This window comes from Herpailurus yagouaroundi, unplaced genomic scaffold (assembly GCF_014898765.1).
Source record: "Herpailurus yagouaroundi ecotype Mexico unplaced genomic scaffold, PumYag 219, whole genome shotgun sequence".
Lineage (NCBI taxonomy): Eukaryota > Metazoa > Chordata > Mammalia > Carnivora > Felidae > Herpailurus > Herpailurus yagouaroundi.
This window is the reverse complement of record NW_024412450.1, coordinates 915712-943073: the sequence shown is the minus strand read 5'-3', so window position 1 is coordinate 943073 and position 27362 is coordinate 915712. Positions and strand designations below refer to the sequence as shown.

Sequence of the window (27362 nt, the reverse complement as noted above, 5' to 3'; positions counted from 1 at the left end):
CAGTTTCTGCAGATCAGGAATCTGAGAGCAGCTCAGCTGTTGGCTTTGAGTCTGTGACCTGGGCTGTAGTCATCTGATGGCTAGACCGGGGGCTGGAGGATGCACTTCTAAACTCATTCAAATGGCTGTTGGCGGGGGTTTCATTTCCTCACCACGTGGGCCGCTCCTCACAATGTGACAGCTGGCCTCCCTCAGAGTGAGTGATCTGAGAGAGAGGGAGAGAGAGATCAAGCTGGAAGCCACAGTCTCTTTTATAACTTAACAAAACATTAGAAGCAACATAACATCACTTCTGCCATATTCAACTGGTAACACAAACCAGTTCTGGTACAATAGGCACGGGAGCTACACAGGAAAAGAATCCTGGAAGGGTTCACTGATAGCCATTTCAAAGGATGGCCAACACATGGTCATGGCACCTAGGGCAAGCAACTATGTACTCTGAATACTAGCAGTTAAATTAAAAAGAAAGTATTTATTTTTATGCCTGTATGGTTATTTCAGAATAATCAAATCACCCTGAATTGATAGGCTAATGAGAGAAAATCCTTCTTTTTAAAGAAATTTCTGTTCATAAATGTGACAAGACCTCTGGACTTAGAAAAATCACAATTCTGCACCCCTGATGAAATGGTTGATTTAGGCAAAGATCGGTAGGTGAAACCACCAAACGAAAGATTGGTAGGGAACTACACATGGACAGACACAACAATCAAGAGCTGCACTCAGTGAACAATCTTAGCATCACAGAGTGTAGAACAAGTCAGACATTATACACCTCCCAATATAAAGCAAAAAGAAGTACATAGCCCCACCTAAAAATAATTCTTACCCATAAAAGTAAACCAAACTTGAACCAAACTTTTAGAGCTAACAGGAAATACAAGGCTAGAGTAATAAATGAAGATACAAATAGACAAAACCAGCAGCATGTGAAACATTTAGGACAAATACCCAATTTGTTCAGGGGGCATGGAATAGAAAATGGAAGAAGGTACTATTCTAGATCTAAATTAAAAGAAAATTAAAAGAACCAAAAAAAAAAAAAAAAAAGCAAGTAGACTTTGGATCTTGATTAAAAAATAAGCATGCTTTATGTATTTGGACAAGTTTAGCATGGACTCAGTATTTAGTGGAAACCAGGAACTTGTTAGGTGGGATAATGGCATTGTAGTTGTCAGAAAATGTCCATATTTTTTAAGAAATGCATTCTGAAAGAGAGGGAAACAAACCATAAGAGACTCTTAGCCACAGAAAACAAAGAGTTGACGGAGGGAGGTGGGGGATGGGCTAGATGGAGATGGGCATTAAGAAGGGCACTTGTGATGAGCACTGGGTGTGTATGTAAGTGATGAATCACTGAATTCTACTCCTGAAACCAATACTACACTGTATATTAACTAACTAGAATTTTAAAATTTGGGGGAGAAATGTATTCTGAAAAGCACAAAATTGAAAAAGCATCTTTGGGTTTTGCTTTAAAATATTTTTGCATGGAAAACGGCAGGGAAACAGGCCAAACCAGAATCCAAATGTTATTTATTGTTAAGTCTGAGTGATGAGCCCATTCGGGTTCATTAGTCTTCTCCCAACCTTCTCCCAACTTCCAACTAGGCTTAAATTTTCACAAGGAAGTTTTTAAGTTTTGAAAAAGGGCATTCCATTATTTATCTCGTGATTTGGGTTCCTAATTAAGTGACTTTTTCACCTATTTCTGTCTCCAAATTCCCGCGAAATCATCGCCGTGCGGACGCGCCGGCCACCGCCCAGGTCGCGGCCTCTGAACGCGCGTGGCTCGAGGACGCATGCGCGAGGGGCCCCGCGGGACGCGGAGCCGACTTCCCACCAGCGAGTGGCGCTTCCTAGAAAGTCGCCGGAAGTGGTTCCGGAGGACCAGAAAGCGGAGTTAGCACAGGTGCCCGGGTCTCTGGGCGCCTGGAGACACCTGGGCGGGGAGAGTGGTGCCTCCACCCCGCGCGGGGCGGGGACGCAGAGGCGGGCTTTCGAGCCGCCGCAGGGGCGGCCCCAGGGTTGTGGCCGGGTCGGCGAGTCTCTCCCACACACACCTGCCCCGCCCCGCCCCGCCCCTGGCTCCTGTGGCCCCAGCCGCCCGGCGCTCGTCTTTGTCGCCCGCGCCCCTGCCTGTATTCACTCTCTGATCCGCGGGCGCGGGTGTAGACGGGGATTCTGCGAGCACGGTGGGCAGAGCTCAGGTGTTAGCGGGGCACGTGGTGTGCGCATCCTAGACCGGCGCGTGGCGGCGGGATGAAGAGCTGCTGAGCAGGCGAAGACGCAGCGAGTGCGGCGTCGGGATCCGGGGAGCACAGGGCCCCGGGGTGTGTCTTCTCGGGATACCTTGGGAAGCTGGGAGGGGGGGGGGGGGGGCCGAGGGGGGCGGAGCGCCAGTGCAAAGGCCCTGCGGTGGGAGAGGGTGGACCTGGGAGGGGAGTCGTGGGACTGTGTAGACTACACCGCTTTGTGCGCCGCTGTGTATGAGTAAGGCGGACACTGGACACCAGGGGTTTTAGGCGGAGCGGAACTCAGCCGCCCAGGTTGTGGACAGGCCTCTCTGACTGCGGTACTGAGAAGAGACAGGCGGGAGACCCCGAGAGGCGATACGGACCAGGCGGGAAGGGAGGAGGCTGGATTCCCGGGCACGCGACATCCCCAGCTGGCCTTCCCGTCCTGAACCCTCAGTGGCTCCCCCTCTTTGCGGTGTTCAGCTTCCTCCCTGTCCCTTGCCCTCGAATACGCAGGGCAACAAGGTACGAGATGACAGCGAGGTCAGTGCTGCTGACAGGCCCCGAGTCCAGGGCAGGTTTTGATGCGTGAAGCCCAATAGCAGCTGCCCTGGGGGTCTGCGGGGGCCTCTGGCGGGCACCACCAACACGTGTGTCCCAGAAGGCCGCTGGCGTCCCCCAGGCCACGTCAAACCGTGACGTCCGGGCAAGGCCAGAACTGACCGCGGGAGCCTCGCCCAGCCAGCGAACGACGTGGCCAGCGGTGGAAGACCACAGAAAGCCGGGGAAGGCTGCTGGGGGTGAGAAAAGGAGGGTCTGCAGCTTGGGGGGAGGGGGGGGTAATGGGGAGTAAGGTTTTCTGCTGTGAAGTATTGCGTTTCCTGGATGGCCTGGCGACCACCTAAGCTTTCCAGTAACAGTAATGGGATGCCCTTTCTGTCTCTCCTCAGGGACGAGTCCCTGAATTCCTCGCCCCTCTTGATATTTCTGGGAGTTGACGTCCACGGACAAACCTTCATAGCTGGCCAGAGCTTTTTCCCCTCCCTCCTAACCTCCCGGAGTGTTTCTGTGCCTTGTGACAGGTGATGCTGTCAGACGGGAGTTCCGGACCACACCAGCGGGCCCCTGATGCCGAGCTCCTGCAGGAAGGAGGTGAGGCGCACAGGAGGCTGTGCCAGGGGCCCTGGCAGCTGAAACGGAGCAGGGGCATGGTGGGTAGGGTGCTTCCTGGGGCCTGGAAATCTCCTTATTGAGCATTTATTGGAAGCCTTCTATTTTTTTTATACTAGGCTTGGATCAGTATTGAGAGAAACTAAATTATTCAGTTTCTGCCCTCATCTTAAATCAAATTTGGAAAAAATAATAAAAGACTCTACAAAGCTGGAGATGCCTGGGTGGCTCAGTCGGTTAAATGTCCAACTCTTGATTTCAGCTCAGGTCATGCGTGATCTCATGGTCTGTGGGATCAAGCCCCACATCGGGCTCTGTGCTGACAGTACTTTGGAGCCTGCTTGGGATGGACTCTTTCTCCCTCTCTCTCTGCCCCTCCCCTTCTGTCTCTGTCTCTCTCAAAATAAATAAACTTTAAAAAAAAGTTTTTTAAGGTACTTCAGAGCAGTTTATCAAGGAAATGGAATGCATTCAATCACTTGTTTTATGTACAACTTGACACATATGATAAATAGCATATATGTGTGCATAAAACTTAAATAATTCAGTAACTCCTACCCCACCCACCAGTTTTACCAACGTTTAAATTTTGAGTTTTTGGAAACCTGAGATTTTAAAGGTATAGAATGAGTACCTGGAAACAACTGGCCAAGAAGGAGCAAAGGTCTTGTCGTGAAGCTTTGGGAAAATGCGAGGCTGGGTTTAGAAATGCTCTTTGATGGGACATGTGCAGAGGAAGGTGGACAAGACTGTATAGACGTGGCTGCTGGAAGTAAACCCAGGGCCTGGCGTTTAGCAATTCTGGAGTCCTACAGGCAGACCCTGAATGGCACCGACCTTTGGACAGAGGACGAGGCACCAGGAACCTCAAAAGTAGGCTTTTAGTATTTATTGTCTACAACGGAAAAAAAAGTATGTTATTGGCACTTCCAAAGGAGAAATCCTGACATTTCTACTGTATAAGGAATCATAAATGAATCAGTCTCATCCCAGATACTATCTGTGCCCAGCTTTAACAAATAGTTTTGTTATGGACTGAACGTGTCCCCTCAAAATGCACATGTTCCTGAACCCCTGTGTGATGATATTGACAGGTGGGTGGGGCCTTGGGAAGAAATGAGGTTTAGATGAAGTCATAAGGATGGCAATGAAGAGTAGTGTCCTTATATGAGGAGGGGCCCAGAACTCTGTCTCTCCCATGTGAGAGGAGAGGGACGGAAGCCAGGAGGGGCCGACACCTGGATCTGAACGTCCAGCCTCCAGAACTGAGAGAAGTGAGCCAGCCAGCCTGGGGTATTTTGTTAGGGCAGCCTGAGCTGACCAAGGTAGTTTCATGTCGTGAGCACACAGCCTGTGTCCCAGATTCATTTTTAACTTGAGGGCAGAAACTGACCTTACAAAACCTAAAGCTAAAAAATAAAGCCTAAGAATCACTGTGGTGACCAGGGACTGGGGAGGGAGAGACACAGGCAGGTTGTGTGATGCATAGAGAGTTTAAGTTTTGCAGGATGAAAAAGTTGTGGAGATGACTCACATTGTGTGTTTTCAACACTGCTGAACCATACACTTAAGAACGCTTAAGATGGTAAATTTTGTCACATATTCTGTGCCACAGTTCAAAAAATTTTGGGGGCACCTGGCTGGCCCAGTTGGTGCAGCACATGACTTGGACTCAGGGTCGTGAGTTCAAGCCTCCCATGGGGCACGGAATCTACTTAAAAAAAAAAAATAGCATGATGAACACTTTTTTAAAAGAAGAACCACTATGACTTAATGACTATCCCAATCTGTGAAGAAGATATAGTCAAAATCCAACGGGGACGTTTCTGGAGGGGACTTTGGGCCAAATAGGGCTGTGCTTTGTCAAAACTCAGCCAATGGTACACTTACGACTTGTGTATGTATGTGTATATAAACGTGTATGTAAATTTACTCAAAAACAAGAATGTAAACACATACTGAACCCCAGTTAATGATACATGGGAGAAAGTGTTTTGGGGTAAAGTTGCTCATGTCTTCATTACTTTGAAACTCAGCAAAGACGAGTGGATTAGTAGAGACAGGGCTAGTTAGACAGACAGAGGTTTATTGCAAACATTAATTGTGGAACATGAGTGGGGAGTATGTGGATGTTTACCAAACAGTTCTTTCACCTTTTCTGTATATTTGAAAACATTCACAATAAAATGTGGATTGAGGGGCACCTGGGTGGCTCAGTCGGTTAAGTGTCTGACTCCAGCTCAGGTCATGATCTCACAGGTCATGGGTTTGAGCCCCAAGTCGGACTCTGTGCTGACAGCTCAGAGCCTAGAGCCTGCTTCAGATCCTCTCTGCCCCTCCCCCATTCACGTCCAATCTCTCTCTCTGTCTCTCAAAAATAAACATTAAAAAAAAGAAGAAAGTAAATAAAATGTGGATTGAACAAAAAACCGAGCTGGGAGGTTACATTTTTGATGTCATGAGGATCCTTGCAGAGCAGACCTGCCTCTGCTGTGAGCCCAATGGGTGTGGGACCATGTGCGACCAACAGTCACAGAATGCGTGGGCTTGTAGGTGAGACATGGAACAAGAGAGCAGCAACCATGAGGACTGAGACACAGCCCAGGTCTAAACCAAAGAACAATGTTCTTGGGAAATTTCTCTGGGAAGAAACCAGTTTCCTCCTAAATTGAAGTTTTGGTAAAATTGGAATGAAATTTTGGGGACCTAAGTCCACAAGGTGATCCTAGAGTCTTATCAGTTGGTGACCAATCTCCCTGGTATCTTCTGAAAGAGACTGCTCAGACTCAGATTGGGGATGTGTTGAAGAACTTTCTAGAAAAGTTAGTCGCTGCAAACACAAGCTAAGGAAAGGTGGAGCTGGTCCCTGAGGAGTGAATTAGGGCTCCCTAGCCAGCTGTGTGGGCCGGCCGAGGTGGAGGGCCGAAGTGCCCTACGGGCTGCCCCAGACACCCGGACACCACATGCTGCGCACACTGCGTGCACTGCAGCACGGTGAGGGGACGGTGGCTCCGTGCCGGGAGCTAACGGGAGACTCAGAGTCGGGACACGTGCTGCTTCTCTGATAAGAACAAGGGAAAATGGCCCGAGGTAGGCCAGCTAGTAAGTTACCTGAAGGAACAAGCTGTGGGCCAATCCCCATCCGTCCCCGTCCCTAGTCCTTCTGGAGGAAGTGACCTCAACACTCAGATCCTGGAAGAAGGTCATCGAACCAGCCAGGAGTCAGTGATGTGGGCTTGGGGACAGGCGAGGTTATTCTAGGATGAACAGTGACCACAGAAAACCACGTCGTAGGTGAGGGAGAGCAAGCATTTACCGTCAGCATGGCTGTGTGCCATGGCCTGCTGCCCAAACTGGAAACAGGCTGGAAAAATGAGGGGAAGGTGTGGCCTGAGCCTTGCACGTTAGGGAAGAGGAGGAAAGCACAGGGTCTCGTCAATACCGTGCCAGGTTGACCCATTTCTCTTCCCTCAGCCCTGCGGGCTCCTCAGCATCCTGCCTTTGCCAATGACGGAAGCCACGGAGACCGGCCAGGAGCAAACACCACACCGGTGAGTGGGGCCCAGGCAAGCTGAGGCCCCTCCATCCTTCCTGGAAATACAGCACCACGTCCTGAATACGGCCTCGTTTTCACTCGCTCCCTGACCCACCCCCACCCCCCAATCCAGGCATTCCACTCACAAGGAACATTTTGTTGGATGCCACACCATTCGCGGATTGTTCCCCGTCATGATTTTCGCGGTGCACGGCCTATGCCCCCTTCCACCGCAACCCCAAATATATGTGGAACAGTAACCACCTTTCATTTCTAGAAACCTCCTGAGAATCCCTTCTTCTGCGTCTGTTTCCTGGGGACTGGGGTTTCCTCCGGGTCAGCGGGAGCATATCCTTGCAGGACGCGGTGACGTTTGAGGATGTGGCCGTGTGCTTCAGTAGCGGAGAGTGGCAGTGTCTGACCCGCGCCCAGAGGCACCTGTACACTGACGTGATGCTGGAGAACTATGGCAACATGCTGTCGGCTGGTGAGGACACCCCGTGCTTGGCTTAGTCCTTTTTCCTGTCCTTACTCTTTACTTGCTGTCTATTGACGTCTCCAGGCCTCCCAGTGAAAGTCAGAGCCCTCACTCTTGCCTCGCAGCCACAACGGGGAAAATACAACCAAGTGACTGCTTCCTGGGGTCTCCTCCTCTGCCCTTCTGAGCGTGACCTTTCTGAGGTCATCCCTAGGTGCTTGCTTACACCTTGGCAGACCCCCCCAAGTACACCCTTTTCTCCCCCCTGCTGACACTCTCCTCTGCAGTGTGAGCAGAAGGGTCAAGGCCGGGTGTTGGGACAGAGGTGATCTGCTATGCACACTGACTTCCCTTCTCCACGAGCAGGCCTTGCCTGCCCTAAGCCACCCCTCATCTCCCATCTGGAGCAAGGGGCCGTGCCCTGCGCTGAGGACCTGCAGGACTGGGGGTTCCTGACCTGCTCCTTCCCAGGTGAGTGACGGGGAAGCTCCAGTCACCAGCCGTGTGCCGTGTGACAGCTGGTTCTAGTATGTTCTTAGTGCTGTGTCATCCATCCTCACCCTCCTGGAGGAAGTCCACTTAGAAAACCCTAATGGAGAGAAAACAAACAGCAGCAAATCGGACAATTATCCTGTCATTAATTGCTTCTGTGCACCCTAACAGGCCCCTTTTCAGTGTGGTCCTCTGAAAGGCTCCAAGAATTCGTCTCCTTTCTGTGGATCAGTTACTCCAGTGCCCAGAAAGCCTCCAGCTTTCCTTGAGGACCTTCCCCGTGTTGGGCTTCTGACCCTTCCTTTCCCTGTCCCCCTCACGCTTCAGCTCTGAGCCCTGAGGTGGATGCACACAGCACTCACCTGGGTGGTCTGGCCACAGACACGTGCAACACCTCCCTTAGGTGTCTGGCCAGGATTTCAGCCCAGGTGCTCCCACTCCAGAGCTGCAGACTTCACCCCCGTCTGTCTGGTTCACTGTGGAGCGCCCCCGGACTATTTTATGCGGCGCAGTGGCGTGATAAAACCTTATTTTCTGAAAGAAGATTTTGGAAGCAGAGTAGAACACAGATGGTGGGGCTGCAGTGAGCAACCTGGAATGACCTGATGACCCGGCACTAGAAGTAGAGGGCACAGGTCAGGGCGGGGGTCATGGAAGACTGACAGCAGGAAGAGTTAACCCCTGCCGGCTTCTGTAAACACACACCTACTATCGTACTACTCATACTACTGGTACTACTTGGGCATGTCAGCCCCCTGTGGGTCTGCCTGCCTCTGTCCCTCCGCCCCTCCCTCCCTGGCCCACTTTCCTTCCCAGTGGCTCAGTCCATGTGCCCACGCCTTCCCTCCCCTGAGCGGCTGGGGCTCGGGATAGAAGTGCGAGCCCAGAGGCTAGGGAGGAGTCCGGGTAGCGCAGGCCCGCAGTCCAGGGAGCGCTAGCCCAGAGTCCAGGGAGGAATCCAGGGAGCCGGGCCCAGACGCAAGGGAGGAGTCCGAGGAGCACGGTCCGGAGTCCAGAGAGCAGGCCCGGAGTCCAGGGAGGGGGGGTCGGGGGGGGGGCGGCGCCCCCCCGGCCCCCCCCCCCCCCCGCCCTACCCCGGCAGCAGTCATACCGCAGACAGGCCCCACGGGGGTAACTTGTACAATGTCCGGGAGGGACAGGGTCGAAGGCTGCGTCTCCTGCCTGAGGTGGGCAAGCGTTTGGATTTGCTACTCGCTTCTCTGGAGAGTCTGGGGAGCGAGCAGGTGTGCAAGGATCTTCATCAGGTTTCTTCAATGTGAACAGCGCGGTACTTGGGAACTTGCCACTACCGAACCCGCCGCAGCCCTTGGCGGTCAGATCACCCGGTCCTGACCCGGCTCCACTCGCCCCGGTGTTTGCTTCCTCTTTTCAGTGTCGGCGGACCACACGCGGCCTGAGAACGGGGACCGCCGCGGGCCGGAGGCGAAGCGTGTCCTGGAGCGCGGAGGGGTCTGGGTCCCGGGACCTGGGTCCCCGAGGAGGTCGCCAGGAGCGGACGGGGGGACTGGCCGGCCCGCAGCGCGCAGCGCCCGCCCAGCCCAGGGGCCCCGGCCGTGCGCCCAGTGCGGGAAGAGCTTCCGCGGCCGCTCGGACCTCGTCCTGCACCAGCGCGTGCACTCCGGGGAGAGGCCGCACGCGTGCGCCCAGTGCGGGAAGGCCTTCAGGACCGGCGGACAGCTGGCGGCGCACCTGCTCACGCACACCGGCCAGAAGCCTTTCGGCTGCGCGCAGTGCGGGAAGGCCTTCGGCAGCAGGGCGGCCGCGTGCCGGCACAGGAGGGAGCACGGCGGGGACAGGCCGCACGCGTGCGCGCAGTGCGGGAAGGCCTTCGGCAGCAGGGGCCGCCTGCGCCGGCACGGGCTGGTCCACAGCGCGGAGCGGCCGCACCGGTGCGGCGTGTGCGGGAAGGCCTTCGGCCTCAAGCACTGCCTGACCGCGCACGGCCGGACCCACACCGGGGAGAGGCCGTTCGGCTGCGCGCAGTGCGGCCGCGCCTTCCGCGGGAGCTCCGACCTGGCCAAGCACGCGCGCGTGCACTCAGCTGAGCGCCCGTATACATGCGGCCAGTGCGGCCGGGCCTTCCGCCGCCGCTCGGACCTCCGCAAGCACGCGGGGGTGCACGCGCGCGCGGGGCCGGCCGGGTCCCGGGGGGCCCCCGCCCCGGAGAAGCCCTTCCGGTGCGGCGAGTGCGGCAGGGCCTTCCGGCACGAGTGCCGGCGCCGCGCCCACGAGCGGGGACACCGCGGGGACAGGCCGTACCCGTGCGGCCTGTGCGGAAAGGCCTTCCAGGACCGGCACTGCCTCACCGTGCACCAGCGGGTCCACACCGGGGAGAAGCCGTTCGCCTGCCCCCAGTGCGGGAAGGCCTTCAGCGGCAAGTCCAACCTGACCGCCCACCAGCGGGTCCACACCGGGGAGAAGCCGTTCGCCTGCGACGTGTGCGGGAAGGCCTTCCCCCAGAGCTCCGTGCTCACCCAGCACAGGCGGATCCACACGGGCGAGAGGCCCTACCCCTGCAGCCAGTGCGGCCTAGCTTTCCGCCAGCGCGCGGCCCTGCTCGGGCACCAGCGCGTCCACACCGGCGAGAGGCCCTACGAGTGCGAGCAGTGTGGGAAAGCGTTCCGGGTGAGCGCCAATCTGACCGGACACAAGAAAAGAATCCACCCGGCGCGCGGAACCCACGAGCTGGACGGCACTTTGGGGGCAGCCCTCGCCCCAGGATCGGCCTCGCACACCCTGTCGGTCGTCGGGGACTGACCACCAGCACCCGGGGTCCCGCACACTGGTGCCTCCCGGTTCTCGGGCCCCTCCCTGACTGGGATCCCCAGAGCCCGTCCTGACCCGGCTGCTCAGGGACTCACTTCCAGGGCGTTGCCCAGTAGCCCAAGGCTTTGCCGCCTCAACTCACTTAACCACAGAACTGCCCTGTGGGATGAGGAAGCGAAGGCACGAAAAGAGGACACTCGCTCAGGATCACTTCACCGGGCGGTTCTGCACCAACGCCCCCCACCCCCACCCCACCCCTCCACGCTCAGACTCGCCCGCACCACGTCTTAGAGGCGAAGCCACAACTCAGCTCAGCACCCACCGTGTTCTACCTGATGAAACACTGACCATTTTTTAGCACGGTTTTTCTGTGTTGTTTTAACTTAAGGGCCGAATGGTACTTCCCATGTGGGGTCAGGATGGGAAAGGAAGGCAGATTTAGAAATGTGACGTAAGCAGGATGCACTGCTCAAGTAACAGTTTACAAGGGAAAGAGCACAAAGCCCGTCTCAGTTTCCTATAAATACATCAAGATGTCAACGTGTTCATTTCTTAAAGATTTGCTATATTTATTTGTGATGGATGAAATGCTCTTTCAAGTGTCTGAGAAATTTGTGGCTATTTTTTCACATTTTTCAATATCTCTTTATACATTTACCCTTCAAATGTCACAAGTACTTTCTACAAACAGAATTAAGACCCACGGTGAATAAGGCTGTCAGAGACTGAAAATCCTAGAAGATGCTCAGGTCAACATAATTAGCATAATGACCATAACTGAGAATTAAATGTAGTTCTAAGTTCCTCAGCGCCTGGGGCGGGCGGGGGGAGGGGACAAGATGAGCAATGGGCTATCCAACATTTCTCGAAGGTGTTTTACACGTTAAAGTTTTTCAAGTGTATTTTTGAGAGAGACAGCGTGAGTGGGGGAGGGGCAGGGGGCGAGGGAGACATAATCCCAAGCAGGCTCTGCACTGTCAGCACAGAGCCCAATGTGGGGCTCGAACCCATGAAACTGTGAGATCATGACCTGAGCCGAAACCAAGAGTCCGACACCTAGGTGACTGAGCCACCTAGGCACCCCTAAGTTTTTTTAAATAATGACTTTAGGAAAGGCTGGCTAGGGGTGGCTTTTTTAATTAAAGACTTCTCAGTTTATGATATGCTAATATCTTTTCTAAACCTTGAAAGAACAATAAAAAAATTGCTTTCCAAAACTGACCACAGTCCTGTTTGAAGCATCTTAGTGGGCTCCTGTATCACAGAAAACGTTTTGGGAAATGGTTACAGGTTATCTAATACTGAAGGACAAAGTGTCCAAGAGATGCAATTTTCTAGTAACAAGATGGTTTATCTTTAAAAAGGATGGATTGAAACATTGTTCCTTAGGCTCAGTTTCTACAAAAAAAAATTCTTTTTATTTATGTGGCCATTTCTTACATAGTTTATTAGTGAAAGCCAATGACATAACTCAATGTCATAACTCAATGACATAACTCAATGACATTGTCTCTATGGAGGAGAAAATTCTGGATACGTGGCTTCTGGGTGAGAAAACATGACCTAAGGACAGAATTCACGGTATGTCTGGAGTACTGGCAGTGGTTTTCCAATAATTTTTTTGAGTCTGAGGACCGTTTGTTTGATGGTCAACAAATACCAGCAGCACTCTCCCCCACATGTGCACACATGTTGTACTTTAATGCTCGATGGCAAAATATCATGCTTTCCTGGAAAATCTGAGGTTTTGTTTTTCACAGCAGGTACCTGCTCTTGGAAAATGCATATACATGTTCATAACATTTATTTCTGCACCCACACGCTACGGTGTATATTGGGATTTGGGGCTCAAAGTCCTCAGCCCAACTTGAGAACCTGACAGGGCAATCCTTCATCTCCCTTCTCCAATGAGTTTTAACAGAATCTGGCAACAGGACAAATCCCGTTTAAGTTCTGGACCGTCCTCGAGCGTGGACGTTTTGTGTTGTTGACTAGAGAGCTACATTTCAGACACCAGTTAACCACAGGGCATGGCCAGCCTGACAATCTGTTGTGAGAATTCAGAGGACTCTGTATTGATGAGCCCAAATAGAAGCCTTCTAGACTCTCCCTCACCCATCCATCTTCAACATGACTATGTTTTCCTAGAATTCCGCTACGATCCTGACACCTGCTAGAAAGACTCTCAGTCCTGCAGTGAGAAGCTCCCATTACTGGCTTAAACTCCAGGAATCTCCTGGTGTTTCCTGAGCATTAAAATGAATATAGTGAAGAAACACTGAAGAAAGTTCAGATATTTTACCTTTGGGAAAAGTCTGTACATTTAAAAGAGGTCTGCCATAAGGTAGTAGGTTTGGCCTGAATGACGTGGAAGGAATTCAAAGGTGAGCAGCATAGTTGAATAACAAAACATGTTAGTGTTAAAACCCTAAGATTCTTGTAACTAATTCTGAGGAGTTACCAAAACTAGAGTTATTGATTTAGTTATAATTTACTTAAAAACTCACCAGGTAATAGTTTTTTAACCTAATTACATTCTAAATGCAAAATCTGAGAAAAATTTCACACTAAACATTGATATAACGAGATTGTTTCACTTGACCTTCACAAAGGAAGTAGAGAATGCCCACTTCACTCATTTTTCAAAAGGAGTAAGATACAGGTTTCAGATTTAAAATCACCCATGTACAGAAATGTCTTTCTGTAGCTTCTTTTTTTTTTTTTTTTTTTTTTAGAGAGAGTGAGAATCTTAAACAGGTTCCACATTGACATGGGGCTCATTCCCACAACCCTGGGATCACGACCTGAGTGAAAATCAAGAGTCAGATGTTCAGTCAACTGAGCGTACTCCCAGGCACCCCCTCTTTCTGTAGCTTCTACGTGTGGGTGCAGTTCGATGCCCTGGGATCATTACAGAGCAATATTAACCCACTTCTCACAAGATACTCTTTCAAAATTTTCAAGACAAATCAAACACTTCTTTTTCCACCAGACAAAATACCTGAAATTTCTTTAGTGCTTTCTCACGAAGTTTATTTTTAAATGTTCAAGAAACCTCAAAAGATTCCTGGAGTTCAAGCCGGGAAGCGAGGTTTCTCACTGCGGGACTGAGAGTCAGCAAAGGATCTTTCAAGCAGGTGGCAGGACCCTAGCAGAATTCTAGGAAGACACAGTCACACTGAAGAGGGGTTTGGGAGGGTTAGGGTCTGGAAGTCTTAGCCTCCCCTTCTGTTCCATTGGTCGACTGCCTATCCTTACACCAATGCCAAACTGGTTAATTACCACAGCTTTATAATATCTTTTCATCTGGTAGATGAAGTCCTATTTCTTTTTCTTCAAGACTGATTTGACTGTTCTTGGCCAAGACTATACTTGTTCATGCATTGGAAGACTCGGTGTTATTAAAATGTCAGTTCCCAAAATTGATCAATACATTCACTGCAACCTAAATAAAAATCCCAAGAGTGCATTTTTGTGGAAAATGGCAAACTGATTCTATAATTTATATTGCAATGTAATCCTTAGCCAAGAATTTGCCTTATGAAAGGCCAATTTTTATCCTTTTATGAGTAAATTTTGGATAATATTTGTATACCCTCAGGTCAAGAAAAGATTTCTCAAACAAGACACCAAAAAGGTTACTTTTAAAGAAAAATTTCTGGGGCGCCTGGGTGGCGTAGTCGGTTAAGTGTCCGACTTCAGCCAGGTCACGATCTCACAGTCCAGGAGTTCGAGCCCCGCGTCAGGCTCTGGGCTGATGGCTCAGAGCCTGGAGCCTGTTTCCGATTCTGTGTCTCCCTCTCTCTCTGCCCCTCCCCCGTTCATGCTCTGTCTCTCTCTGTCCCCAAAATAAATAAACGTTGAAAAAAAAAATTTTTTTTAAAGACTTAATTAAAGAAAAATTTCTGATAAATTCAACTAGATTAAAATGAATTTCTTTCATCAAATTCACCATAAAGAAAAGGAAAGTACAATTTTCTCATAAATTGAAAAAACATTTTGAACTCACATACTTGGGCAAATAATTGTCATCCAAAATATTTTAGGGTTAGTCACATGAACTGCCATATTTAGAGGTTGAATAGTGGCAGTTTAATATGGTTTGACCTTATATAAAAACTCCTTTAAACCAATAAGCAAAAGACAACCTCAAAACAGGCAGAAGGCACGAAGAAGTATGTCACAGGAAACAGAGTGATGACCACACACAAAGGGTGTACAGTCTCGTAACCAGGGACTCTGAGCACAGTGACGGCTGTGAAACTCCGCTAGGTTGAGAAAGAGAAAACGGACCTGACCAAGTTTTGGCAAGGACGCGGAGTTGTGGTACTCACTGGCCGCGCTGAAAGCTGATGCAGGCACACTGGGAAACAAGCAGGCTCTCCTGTAAAGCTGAACCATGCCCTACAACTCTGTGGTTCCATTCCTAGGAATGCCCCCTGAGAGGGTCCTGCGCGTACGCACCGAGAGCCACGTGCAAGGATCTTCACAGCACATCTGCTCATCGTAGCAAAACCCCAGGAGCAACCCAGTGTTCACCAACAGTAAGTAGGAAAACAAACGTTGCCAGATTTAAATAATGAGTATGTCACAGAGGTGAACGTGCCCACGAACATGGGTAGAAAGCGGACATTCTTGTCGAACGGGAAAGGCAAGTCCCATAAAGACAACATGCAGTTTGGTACCATTTTCACAAGGTTCGAAAACAAAATAATACTCTGATTAGTGATCTATTCATAAGTGTAGATTATTTGTTTAAGTAAAGGAATGATAAGGAGTCAGTGACAAAAGGAATCAGTGATAGGGTAAGAGAGAGGTTCATAGTTGGTGTGAACATCTTAGTAATGTTCTAGCCCGGGCCGGTCCGACAGAGACAAGGTGGCAGATCTGTGCTCGCATTCCTAAAACTTACAGTTGAGAAATAAATTCACAAAGCCAAGTTGTCCCAAACATACTTAAAAGTTTTCCAATAACAGAATGCAGAATTGTCTTTTAAATTTAACTTTTAAATAGTTAGAATTAAAAATTCAGTTCCTCAGTCACACTAGCCACATTTGAAGTGCTCCATAGCCATAGGTGGCCAGTTGATACTATGTTGGATGGTACAATTCTAGATTTTGAGTGACAAGTTCAAAAGTGCTCATTTTAATATTGCACTTCAAAATTTTTATACTTGGATATCTTTTGTAATGTATAAAATATAATAAAAAGAAAGCAAAAAACCCTAGAGGAGCAGTCTGGGGATCCCAGTTAGTAGAAGTTCCAAAAGAACAATAAAAACAGACAGGAAATTATCAACATAATCACGTAAGAAAATTAGTTCCTAGAGAGAAAGCCCTGCCTAGCACACAATTCAATGAACAGCAAAACATCTACACCAAACACACCAATGAGAAATCACAAAATCCTGTGCATAAAAGAAAGACTTCCAGAGTTTTCAGGCAGGAAAAAAAAAAAAGTCAAATACAAAGGAGAAGAAAATAAATTAGCTGGGGAATAAACAAGAATAGCACTTGAAGACAAACAATAGAGCAATGCCTTCAAAATCCTAATGGAACATGTTTTTAACTTCAGTTTCTATACTCAAAGGTTTGGGGCACCTGGGTGGCGCAGTCGGTTGGGCGTCCGACTTCAGCCAGGTCACGATCTCGCGGTCCGGGAGTTCGAGCCCCGCGTCGGGCTCTGGGCTGATGGCTCAGAGCCTGGAGCCTGTTTCTGATTCTGTGTCTCCCTCTCTCTCTGCCCCTCCCCCGTTCATGCTCTGTCTCTCTCTGTCCCAAAGAAATAAATAAACGTTAAAAAAAAAAAATTAAAAAAAAAAAAAGGATTAACCCACTAGTAGGTAAAATAGGTATCTTAAAGACAGGAAAGGTCTCAAAAACTTTACCTCACATGCTTATTTTATCATACACTCCACCCAAAAAAATCAATAAAATAAATCAATCAATCAAATAAATAAATATCCAAAAAGCAAACTTGCAAAAGGAAGCAGCCAAGGCAAACCACTGACCCCGGCAGCAGCCGATCCAGATCAGCGAGGCAGAGAAGGCTGAGAGAAAGATCTCCAGGAAAAAATAATAACTGATGCACTGGCTACTTGGGAAAGAGTATTTAGGAGTGTCACTGTTATTTTGAAGAATTAGGGGGAAATATCCAATAGTGGCAGGAAACGAATCAAGTGAAAACATAAGGTAACTAACAAATCCAGCATGATCAAATTGCACGAGATGGCAAATATCAGGTATCTCATCAATGGCATCATCATTTCATACCTGTTTCAGTAGGAGAAAGTGCACAGTACAGAGAGGAAGGAAGACAGAAATCAGCTGTGGGATAGGTGCACAAATTCCAAAGCAGGAAGAAAAGACCAGTGTTTAAAAGGACAAGGATGGAAACAGCAATAGGAGGATGATGACTGTTTGGCTGACCCGTGATGTACTCCTCACATCTGGGTCCTTTTGCAGAACTGTAATCCCTGGACGTGAACTGCAGCTTGTACTTATGTGGTACAATCTAAACACTACCATGTAAAAGTGAAAGCACTAATTTCTCTTTTCTCTGCCGGTTGACAACATGCATCTATCAAGTCTGATAAAGACACAGATTAGCCTGTCGGAGCATCAAGGGTGCTGGCGGAGCACAAGAGATGTAAGAGATGTAAGCTGGGCAAAACTCTACCTCCACTCTCTCAGGACCCTTACCTGGCCCGACATAGGGCAGGAACAAGACAAAAACACACAAACTGACCTCATGTAAATTTTACACAACACATGAACCCTCCTAAGGAAACGAATATCAAACCAGTGGCAAAACTGAAATGCCTTTACATTAGGTTGAACAGAGAAGCAATTGTGGAAAGGAAACTAAAATAGGTGAGGCTAAAGGAAAAATTATTTTAAGGAGGTCTGTGCAGAATTCTCTCAACTTCAGCCTCCTGCCCTCCATGATAAGAATGCTACTTTTGTGTTGGGATATAAGGTAGACATCTTCCACATACGGGTTTTATCTCCTTTCCAGAAGAAAAAAGAGAGGGTCAGAACACCCTTCTTGCAGCTGTATTTGTAAGTGCCTTTAGCTCAAAATAATTCTCATGGCAAAGAATTATTCTACCACCCTACAGAGGCAAAGGACATTTTATTTCTCACCGTAACAGCAAGAGCCAGGCTCTCAGCCTCTACACATTCCTCAAGCACCAGCTCCCACAGGGGTGACTCAGATGGGCTGAGATGAATGCCTGCACACACAGTGGGTAGCCACCCTGAGCACAGGGAGCTCAGTATGAACGTCTATCCTTTGCACCAGATGGAGACACTATCTCTGTCTTCCCAGGCCGTTCTTTATATGAGTATCCTTGAAAGACAGTCCAGGAGAAAGGGCAGTTACTGCTCTGGGGGATAATAAGAAGTATATAGTTGGTCTTTGTCCCCATTTCCTGACATAGCTCCTAAGTCCCTTGGAATTTCCTGGGTGCCAGGAGCCTCTTTTGTTCTAACATGGCCGTGTTGGTAGGTTTCAGAATGGGACTAGTCGCTAGAAAGACCAAGCCATAGTTAGAAGCCTAGAACTTTCAGCCCCAACCCCCATCCCCAAGCTTTCCGGGAGGGGAGAGGGGCTAGGGATTATAATCCATCATCCCTACATGATGAAACCTTCATAAAAACTCCTAAATGACAGAATTAGGAGCGCTTCCCAGCTGATGAAGGCCTGGAGGTGCTGGGAAGTGCCCCACCTGGCAAGGGCAGGGCAGCTCCGGATCCCCCCACCCCGTGCCCACCTTGCCCTGTGCATCTCTTCCACTTGGCTGTTTCTGACTTATAGTTGTTTATAATAAACCAGTAAATGAAAGTCAGATGTGGGCCTGAGTTCTGAGCCATTTGAGCAAATTATCAAACCTGAGGAGGGAGTCTCGGGAACCCCTGATTTGTAGCTGGTCAGTCAGCTAGAAGGGAGGTCTGGGACCTGCAAATGGCATCTAAAGCAGGGTACAGTCTTGTGGGCCTTATGGGTGTCTGCAGAAAATCGGAGAATTGGTTGCTGGGGAGTGAAATCGGTACAGATACAATGCACCCAGAAACGGAGAGTCTGGTGAACAGTGTGGTGTGTGTCCTTCCATCCAGCCTGAGCCCCTGCTATTCTCTAACTTCTCTGTTGTCCTAAATCCAGAACTTCAAAGTCCACATGCGAACTCTCTTTTTAGGTAGACATGTTACCATATTTTCATAATAACTTATGTAATGCTTGTGAACCCCACTGGACTCTAAGCTTCATGGTGGAGGCGGAGGTTCTCTGAGCTCTTCTCCATATCCCCTCCCTAATACTAACCCTGTAGCTGATAGGAGGCAGAGGGAGGCCAGAGAAGGCATCCAGGAGAAAACAGCTTCCACACTAAGGACTAGAAGATGAAAAAGAGGCCTGTGTGCATAAGATCTGCTCAGAGCAGGGAGCCCCCAAGCGGCGGCGACGTGCGGCGCAGCTGAGCAGAAGCAGAAAAGCACGCAGAGGGGAGGGGATCGCCTCTAGAAGTAGCACTCGACGCTGGATGGCACCCGCCGCAGGGGGGCACTCGGCGATGGGGGCACCCGGCACTGGGGGTACCTGACGCTGGGGGGCACCTGCGGCTGCGGGGTACTCGCCACTAGGGAGCACCCGACGCTGGACAGTACCCGACGCTGGGACGCACCGGACGCTAGGGGGCACCTGGCGCTGGGGAGCACCTGGAGCTGGGAGGCACCCGGCGCTGGGACACACCTGTCGCTGGCGGGTGTGTCCGCAGTCATGGGACCAGTACCCCCTCCGCGGGGGGTCTTTTGTCGGATCTGCACAGGGTTCCAGACACGAGACAGGCCGCTGCCGGGGCCTCAGGAAGATCCGGGGCCATTCTGGACACCTCTTATTCCTTCACAGGCGTCGGAGGATGTGCCTCGAGGTACAAAGGGATGCCGGAGTCTGTCGTACGGTCCTTCGTTCGTACGGAGGACCGCGAGAACAAAAGCACCTCCTGGCCGGGCCGCGGCTGTATCCGGAGTAAACACGAGTCAAAGGAGGAGAAAAAGGGGCCTGACTCAGGATGTGGGAACGGTCCACACTGAGCGTGAAGAAAGAAAAAGAAGCCCTGGCAGCGGTGGGATTCGAACCCACGCCCCCGAAGAGACTGGAGCCTTAATCCAGCGCCTTAGACCGCTCGGCCACGCTACCACTTCCGGCGTAGATGTTCCCTCCCGGCCCCCTAGAGGCGTGAACAGCAGTCGCCGGAGACTTCCACCTCGCTAGGCCTCCGCCCTCTGACCGGCAGCCCGCCTCCCTCACTGCGGGCGGGGACCAGGCAGTCCCTGAGGAGCCGGGCGGCGGTGGCGTAGCAGTCTCTGTGTCGTCACAGAGCAGATCGGCTGCTGAGCTGCGCCGCGTCTGCTCTGCGCAGGCGCGGGGCTGCCATGACCCGCACCTTTAACGAAGGCAGTTTGGTCCATACGTGAGAATACGCTGAGGGCATTTTATGTCAGAAATAAGGTCGCAGTAAAGTTAGCAGCTGCAGTTTCTGTTTGATCTGCCTTTCATCTTCAAAACTTTCACGGAGTGTGTTTGCGGACATTCCAAGGAAGCCTAGCCTTTGATACCATTTCCCACACTTGTTCCTGGAACCCACCGCACGTTCCCGCGGCTCCCGTCACTGCCGGAAGCCGCAGACGCGCGTGCTCTCGCGGGGATGCTTGTGCTCTCGCGCTAACGCGCGTGGTCTCGCGGGACAAGCGCTGGAGGGGATGCGCGTACTCCCGCGGTCCTGGGGGCAGAGCTGTGATGTCCTCGCGCGCAGGCTCTGGCGGAGGGGGTGGCGCCAGTCCCCTGGTGGCTGCCGGACCCTGGTTGTGGCCACATCCCCCCATCCTCCGAGGTCAGCATCCACGGCTCTCCTCTGTTCACACGGCCTCCGCCTCCTACAGAGGTCACCAGCTGCGCCTTACAGGGTCAAGCTGGAGCATCTCCCAAATAAGCGTGGCGGGCACACTTCACCTCCCCCACAGGAGCCCCAGGGCACCCCTGGAAACACTAGTTATTTTACCGGGGTTTGGCTGGACCGTCATCCTTGAGAGAGACCTGCGTAGACTCGGGTACGACCAGGCAGGTGTAAGGCGCTGAGGTTGACTTGTGCAGCAATGACGCCCCTTGGAAATGTTGGCCTGATAACCTGCTGACAGAGTCCTAGCAGCCTTCCCAGGTGCGACAGCGCCCACACCTACTGTCCTTGACAACGTGTATCCACCTGGACAGGAATAGAATATTCCAGATGGCGGAATATTCACACTGCGGATGACAGGACCCTCTCCGGCCAGACTCAGGAGCCCCATACTCCCAGCCAGGCACGGGGTGTCTTGTTTTAAGTTGTGGTTAAAAACACATCACGCACAACTGAGCATTTTTACCGTTTATAAGGGTAGAGCTCAGTGGCGTTAGGTACGTTCACATCCCGCTCCTTGCGTTCTCTGTCTCCTCTCCATTTTGTAAACAACCGGGGGATCACAACTCAGAGTCACAATTTGCCCAGAGAGCCCCACCCGGTGCGGGGGTGCCATCCCATCGATGGGGCTGGGTCATGTTTGTCCCTCTTCCTTTCTCCTTTGAATGGAGAGAAGGCGGCGCATGAAACAGCCAGTGACTGTGGAAGGAGGCTGAGGATTTCCCTTGGGAAGCAGGTGGGAGAGGGAGGGCAGGTGGGTGATTGATCAATGAAGTGTTAGTGTGGCTTCAACAAACAAATGTATGTCACAAAGTGATTCACTAGTATGTCCTCATCCTTAGTTGCAATACTGTAGTAATTACCTGCAAAACTTCTTCAGGAAAATGACTAAGAAAAAAGATTATCAAGAGAGCAGAAGCAACATAGTCACCCTCCGAGCTAAAGCCTCGCTTTCCCTAGTCCCACGATGTATCCCAAGCTGCGAGCCCCCTTCCTCACCTGTGGTGTCTGCTGCCCTCACCTGGGCTCCCTGCCCAGTGCTCCCTGAATCCCTCGCCACGACAGCAGTGTCCTCTCCACCATCAGGACTGTGTACTCCCATGCGTTCTGGATCTCCTGACACGATGGCCAGAGCTTGGTAGAGACCCACCACTTTGTGACCATATTTAATGCTTAGAGACACAGAGCAAGAATACCATCCTGCTACATGTTCATTGATTCAGTGCTTCACCAACTTCACCTTGATCCATCCAAAAACTGATTTCTCTCTCTAGTGTTTGCATTCCTGCATGATGAACTCAGCGGGGAAAACAAAAGGATGAAGTAAGCTGAGAGAGGCTATATCAACAAGTGGACAACGACAGGCTACCCAGTCATTCAGCAAGTATTGACTGCTAGCTACAGAGAATAGTTTGCAGGGAGGGGGACAAAACATGAGACTCTTAAATACAGAGAACAACCTCTGTATTGTTCTCTGAGGGTTGCTGGAGGGATTGTGGGTGAGGGGTGGGCTAAATGAGTAAAGGGCATTAAGGAGGTCACTTGTTGGGAGGAGCATTGGGTGTTGTATGTAGGGGATGAATCACTGCATTCTACTCCTGAAATCATCATTGCACTATATGCTAACTAACTTGGATGTAAAATTAAAAAAAAAAAAAAATATATATATATATATATATATATATATATATATATATATGGTTAGAAATAAAAAAGTATAGTTTGTCAGCTTCCAGTATATAATATACGAGGCTATTCTGTGTCTTTCTGCCTAATGTTTCACAGGAAATCAGCCCTCTAGGCCAGAAGGTAATTGCTTCCTGAGCAATCTTTTCACGTTGTCATATTTTGTCTTCTCTATATATAGCAACAATCTTTGCTTCATTTCTTTTTATATTTATTTTTAGGGAGCAGTCTGGGCGGGAGCCCTGAATGTGCTTAATGTCTTTTTTTTTTTTTTTACTTTTCCACATAAAGCTAATTAGATTAGGGACAAGGGACTCTTCTTTGAAAGCTATATGGTTTTTCTCCTGTTATAAGCTGTTACTTTTTCTCCATGGAGAAAAAAATTTCCCTAATCTGTATCTTAGCACAGTAGCTTCCGTTTGCTCTCCAGACTGCTACCTGTGGGTTTTGGTTTTGTATATATAATCAGTGCCAAGCATAGTGCCCAGGTCTGTGGTAGACAAACTTATTGGACAACTTAATCTTACATATGTGTCAAACTTTATTAACTGAGGGAGGTATTGGCAGGATGACAAAGGACTGCCCCAGCTCACAGAGGTTTGGGGAACTCATGACTTTATATAGAGGGGAAGGAGCGGGAATGTGAAACTAATCACAAAAAGAGAACTGCTTCATTTAACATGATCATTAAAACATCGTGTCCCCACCTGTTGGTACAGTGAGATCAGGGGCACCACGACCTCGTGTGGCAGCAGAGAGGTCACGGTGCATGGAACTCGAGAAATGAGGAGGAAACAAGCACTACAACGTGGCTGCGATCTAGACGAGCCGAGTAAGAAGACTGGTGCCCCAGCGGGACAGACGGGACTTCACCGTCAGCTTCCCCAGGTGTGCGTTCAGGGACGCGGCGACCCCTCGTGCGTCCGTCCCGGCAGTTCCTCGGGCAGCTGTTGCCACCGACGTCCCGGGGAACAGGGCGTCCAGGGGGACAGGGTGTCCCGGGGGGCAGGGCCGCGGCGGGGGACAGGGCGGACGGGGGGGGGGAGGCGTCCAGGGGGCCACAGGGCGTCCAGAGGCACAGGGCGTCCAGGGGTCAGAGCCACGGCAGGGCTGGGTGTCCCGAGTGGCAGGGAGAGGCAGGACGGGCTGCCAGGAAGGCTTGTCCGGGGCGACCCTGCTTGCATCAGCCGCCGCAGTCCTGGGCGCTCGAGGGGGTGGCGGGACACCCCCGCCTGGTGACTTCCAGGCCCCTCCCGGCCTCCTACCCGTGCTCCAGGTGCTCAGCTCGTTCCAAAGAGCCCCGCAGGTGACCGCTTCCCTCCGAACTTCCCGGCTCCGGAGCCCTCCCGTGGGGTCGGGGCCGCGGGACTCTGGGAACCGCGCGGCGCTGGCAGTGCAGCCGGGTGAGCGTTCTCTCGTTTTGTTTACACCACAGAGTTACGTTGTCATTTTGCACGTGCAACACCAACACTTGTGGAGGGTTGCAAAGATGCCTCACGTGAAAATGAAAAGTTAGTTCTTGTAGAATTTAATGCCAAGTGTATTTGCTCCTGCCGGCCGGCGCGGGCAGAAGAAAAAGTCACTTTCCCTGACCGGGAATCGAACCCGGGCCGCGGCGGTGAGAGCGCCGAATCCTAACCACTAGACCACCAGGGACGGTGTTGAGAAAGGCGCCGAACAACCCTACAGGCTGGATGCACCTGCCTCCGGCCTGTGAGCCGCTGCGCGACCTCGACCTCGGGGTCTATACCTGCGCGGGGGCGCGCGTGGGGGGGGGGGGGGATGATTATGTGAACCCCACCCGCAGGGGGGACGGGGCGCGTGTGGACCCCACCCTCGGGAGGACGAGGGGCGTGTGGACTCTATCCTCAGGGGGGACGAGGGGCGTGTGGACCCCACCCGCAGAGGGGACGAGGGGCATGTGGACCCCGCCCGGGGTTCATGGCGGAGCTAAACCAGTCCTTAGGGCGGTCTTCATGGTAGCTACCTGGACTGTCTTCCGTGCCCCTCCTCGCAGATCGCGGAGGGATCCGACACGAAACCGTTCCTTTATCTTTGGTTTCCTCAACACGCTTCAGCTCGCTGAATACGTAGAGAAAGACTCCAGTAATAAAGTCATCTGTCTTAGAAGAGGGCCGAGTGGGCGGAGCCGAAATAGCTCAGTTGGGAGAGCGTTAGACTGAAGATCTAAAGGTCCCTGGTTCGATCCCGGGTTTCGGCAAAGTGATTTTTTTTTTTTTTTTTGGAGCCTGTAATAGTTAGAATATTGATTTTGACCCCAACAAGTGTGGCAATATCCGTTGAACCGAAAAAAAAAAAAGAAAAAGGGCGACTTTTTCTGAAAACGTGCAGACCAGGAGGATGGTGCGATAAGGCCGCCCTAGGAGAGGCCGGAAGAGAACGTGTAAAGGGAGGAGCCAAATGTGCTCAAGGAAAACCACTTCCCTCCCCTCTTCCCTGCGGCATCTGCTTCTCTGGCTGCAGCTCGGCTCCGCACAAACCCGCCCTCTCTTCCCGCCCGCGGACTCAATCCCAGCCCCCGGAGCCCGAGGCAGGAGGCCCGAGGCGCTCCTTTCCGCGTCATGACCCCCTCCCCCACCCCCAGCCCCATTCTCTGCCAAAGGCAGGGACCGCAGGTGTACAGGGGAAAGGGAAGTTTAATAGGAGGAATAGCGATTCCATTTTATTCTCCATTTCACGTCCCTTTAACAAATATTTATTGAGTGAGTGCTCTCCACGCAGCTCTGCAGAGCAAGAGAGGCAGGAAAGGAGAGCACAGGAAAGGTTCCCGGGACAGGGAACTGGCTGAGAATGCACCCCGCCGGGGCGGGGCGGGGCGGGGCGGGGCGGGGCGCGCGGCAGAGGGAGCCCAGACGCTGCCTTAGCCTCCCTAGCCCTCCTGCTGACCAGCCCGCTCTGAGCTGGGCCCAGTCTTTGCCTTGCTTCTCAGACAACAAGGTTTCCCTCATTTCCAAGGCTGATTAACACTCGTCTGAGCTTATGACCGCTCGGCCCATGCCATGCTGCCTTGGGTCTTGACCTCTCCCTTACCTGCCTCTTTTCACGGTAGGAATGCCTGAATCTCCATCTTCACACACCAAACACACACTTGCCCTCCGGCCTTGCCCTCCGGATTCTTCCCGGACTCCCCTTCACCCACCACCACACCCGTTGGAAGAACAGCATTTGTCTCCACTTCTTTGCCGCATCAGTCCCGCAGTAGCTGAGGTCTGCCCTTAGAGAACTTTACCCTGCACTTGCCAGCCTTCAAATGCCTTGGTTCTTTTTGGCCCTAAATTAACGGTGTGCAGGCTGCACACTGCTGGTGTCCCTCCCTGCCTCCAGCGCCTTCCCTTGGTCCTGGGACTTCCACTCCTGCCATCCTTCTCCCGGCTCTGTCTGCTCCGCTTCTGACTCTCCTCTTCCCCTCCTGTAAGGACCCCTAGAAATGGTTACTTTCCAGGTCCTGACCTCCATCATCTTTGAATTAAATTTTTAATTGTTAGACAACTGTAGATTCACAGCAGTTATAAATAAGGCACAGAGATCCCAACCGGGCACCGTTTACCTGGTTGCCCCCAGTGGTGACATCTTGCAAAACTTGAGTGCAGTGTCACTAGCAGGTTGCTGATATGATAAAATCAAGATACAGAACATTTCCATCAGCACTGGGATGTCGACCTTTTACAGCCACATCCACTTTCCTCCTGCCCCCCACCCCCACATATGTGGCAATCACTAATCTGCTTTCCATATCTATAACTGTAATTTCAAGAATGGGACATAATTGGAATCACAGAGCATGGAACCTCTTGAGATTGTCTTTTTGCACTCACTATGATAATTCTCTGGAGATTCATCCAGGTTGTTGAATGTATCAATGGTTTATTCCTTTTTCTTACGGAGTAGTATCCTCTAGTGTGAATTTACCACACGTTGTGTGAACTTCCTCCCACTGAAAGACATCTGGGTCATTTCCAGTTTGTTGCTATTATGAATAAAGCTATTATACACCTTTGTGTACAGGTCTTTGTGTAAATGTCAGCCTGCATTCCTCTGGAGTAAATACTCAGGACTGCAACTTGGTACTTGCATGTTTGGTTTCTAAAGAAACTGCCAAACTGCTTTTCAGAGTGGCTGTGCCATCACCTGCCCCCCAGCCGTGTACACAGCCTCATCAGTCTTTGGTGTGGTCAGTTTTACTCTAGCCATTCTGACAGGTACAGAATGATGCCTCGCTGTGGTGGTAATTTGTCTTTCCCTAGCAGCTAATGATGTGGAAACTTTTCATCTGCTTATTTGCATTTATGTATCTTCTTTGGTGAAATATCTCTTTAGGTCTTTTGTCCAATCCAGTAAGAACATTTGTGCGCAGGTTTTTGTGTGAGAAGCCCCTGAAAACAACTTGAAGTTCGGACTTGTTACCAACTGCCTTATTATATACTTGTCACAGCGTGCAATTCTTATGCAGCTGTATTTACAAAATGTGATACAGCCTTACTGCTTTGGGAAAGGCCCAGGGCACGATGGAGAAATCCCCACGATAATAGGCTGGTCAGAAGAGTTTCCTCCAGTCCCAACTGACTGCACCACCCTCCCCTGCATCAAAACCTAAACATCAAGCATAGGATAGTGTTTAAAAAATAATAATAATAAGACAACAGGCCCCAAATGGAGTGGCTTATGCTAAGCACCATGTCACCAAAACAAGACTTCATTAGTTTTGGCTCTTCCAGAGATGGAATCTTAAACCAATCCATCAGGAATTTCCCAATCAGTGTAAGTGAGGTAGTCTGCCTGATAGACACCGCCCCCTCAGCAAAAGAAGTTGGTAGCCAAAAAAAAAAAAAAAAAAAAAAAGGATTGTTCCGAGCAAGTGAACTTCCCATTGGGTAAGGGGCAGGAGAGTCTTAGGAGGATTACGTCAACTTACTTGGGGGGGGGGGGGCGGGGGGTGTTGGGAAGGCCCAAGTGACAAATCACCTCTTTGGTGCTGATCAGAAAATTCCCAACCGACCTGTT

The 27362-nt window shown here is 50.8% G+C and overlaps 1 protein-coding gene, 2 long non-coding RNA genes and 3 other non-coding genes across 14 annotated transcripts; 3 read left to right on the top strand and 3 right to left on the bottom strand.

The window, feature by feature from the left end:
• Positions 1 to 20370, bottom strand: LOC121018350 (uncharacterized). Of its 4 annotated transcripts, XR_005785148.1 has the most exons (4): positions 19434 to 20370; positions 7210 to 8012; positions 6853 to 7001; positions 1 to 205 (listed from the first exon to the last, which is right to left on the bottom strand). It is a non-coding gene; the product is annotated as an uncharacterized LOC121018350 (long non-coding RNA). The 4 variants fall into 4 exon arrangements; XR_005785149.1 differs by lacking the exon at positions 1 to 205 and having other exon boundaries at positions 6701 to 7001; positions 19383 to 20370; XR_005785147.1 differs by lacking the exon at positions 1 to 205 and having other exon boundaries at positions 6701 to 7001; positions 19434 to 20368.
• ZNF311 (zinc finger protein 311) lies at positions 1859 to 11259 on the top strand. 3 transcript variants are annotated; one of them, XM_040457063.1, is made up of 7 exons: positions 1859 to 2336; positions 2923 to 3040; positions 3323 to 3392; positions 6885 to 6961; positions 7306 to 7432; positions 7790 to 7894; positions 9309 to 11259. In XM_040457063.1, exons 3-7 carry the CDS (start codon positions 3326 to 3328, stop codon positions 10691 to 10693), a joined length of 1761 nt encoding a protein of 586 aa, XP_040312997.1. In that variant the 5' UTR covers positions 1859 to 2336; positions 2923 to 3040; positions 3323 to 3325; the 3' UTR covers positions 10694 to 11259. The 3 variants fall into 3 exon arrangements, with proteins under 3 accessions (XP_040312997.1, XP_040312996.1, XP_040312995.1); XM_040457062.1 differs by having other exon boundaries at positions 2757 to 3040; XM_040457061.1 differs by lacking the exon at positions 1859 to 2336 and having other exon boundaries at positions 2388 to 3040.
• On the bottom strand, positions 19816 to 19897 carry TRNAL-AAG (transfer RNA leucine (anticodon AAG)). The gene has a single exon. It is a non-coding gene; the product is annotated as a tRNA-Leu (tRNA).
• LOC121018349 (uncharacterized) lies at positions 20369 to 26361 on the top strand. Of its 4 annotated transcripts, none has more exons than XR_005785143.1 (6): positions 20369 to 20591; positions 21929 to 22038; positions 23060 to 23228; positions 23617 to 23743; positions 23857 to 24053; positions 24603 to 26359. It is a non-coding gene; the product is annotated as an uncharacterized LOC121018349 (long non-coding RNA). The 4 variants fall into 4 exon arrangements; XR_005785144.1 differs by having other exon boundaries at positions 23587 to 23743; XR_005785145.1 differs by lacking the exon at positions 23617 to 23743.
• On the bottom strand, positions 23925 to 23996 carry TRNAE-CUC (transfer RNA glutamic acid (anticodon CUC)). The gene has a single exon. It is a non-coding gene; the product is annotated as a tRNA-Glu (tRNA).
• Positions 24489 to 24561, top strand: TRNAF-GAA (transfer RNA phenylalanine (anticodon GAA)). The gene has a single exon. It is a non-coding gene; the product is annotated as a tRNA-Phe (tRNA).
• Positions 26362 to 27362: the final 1001 nt, after the last annotated feature.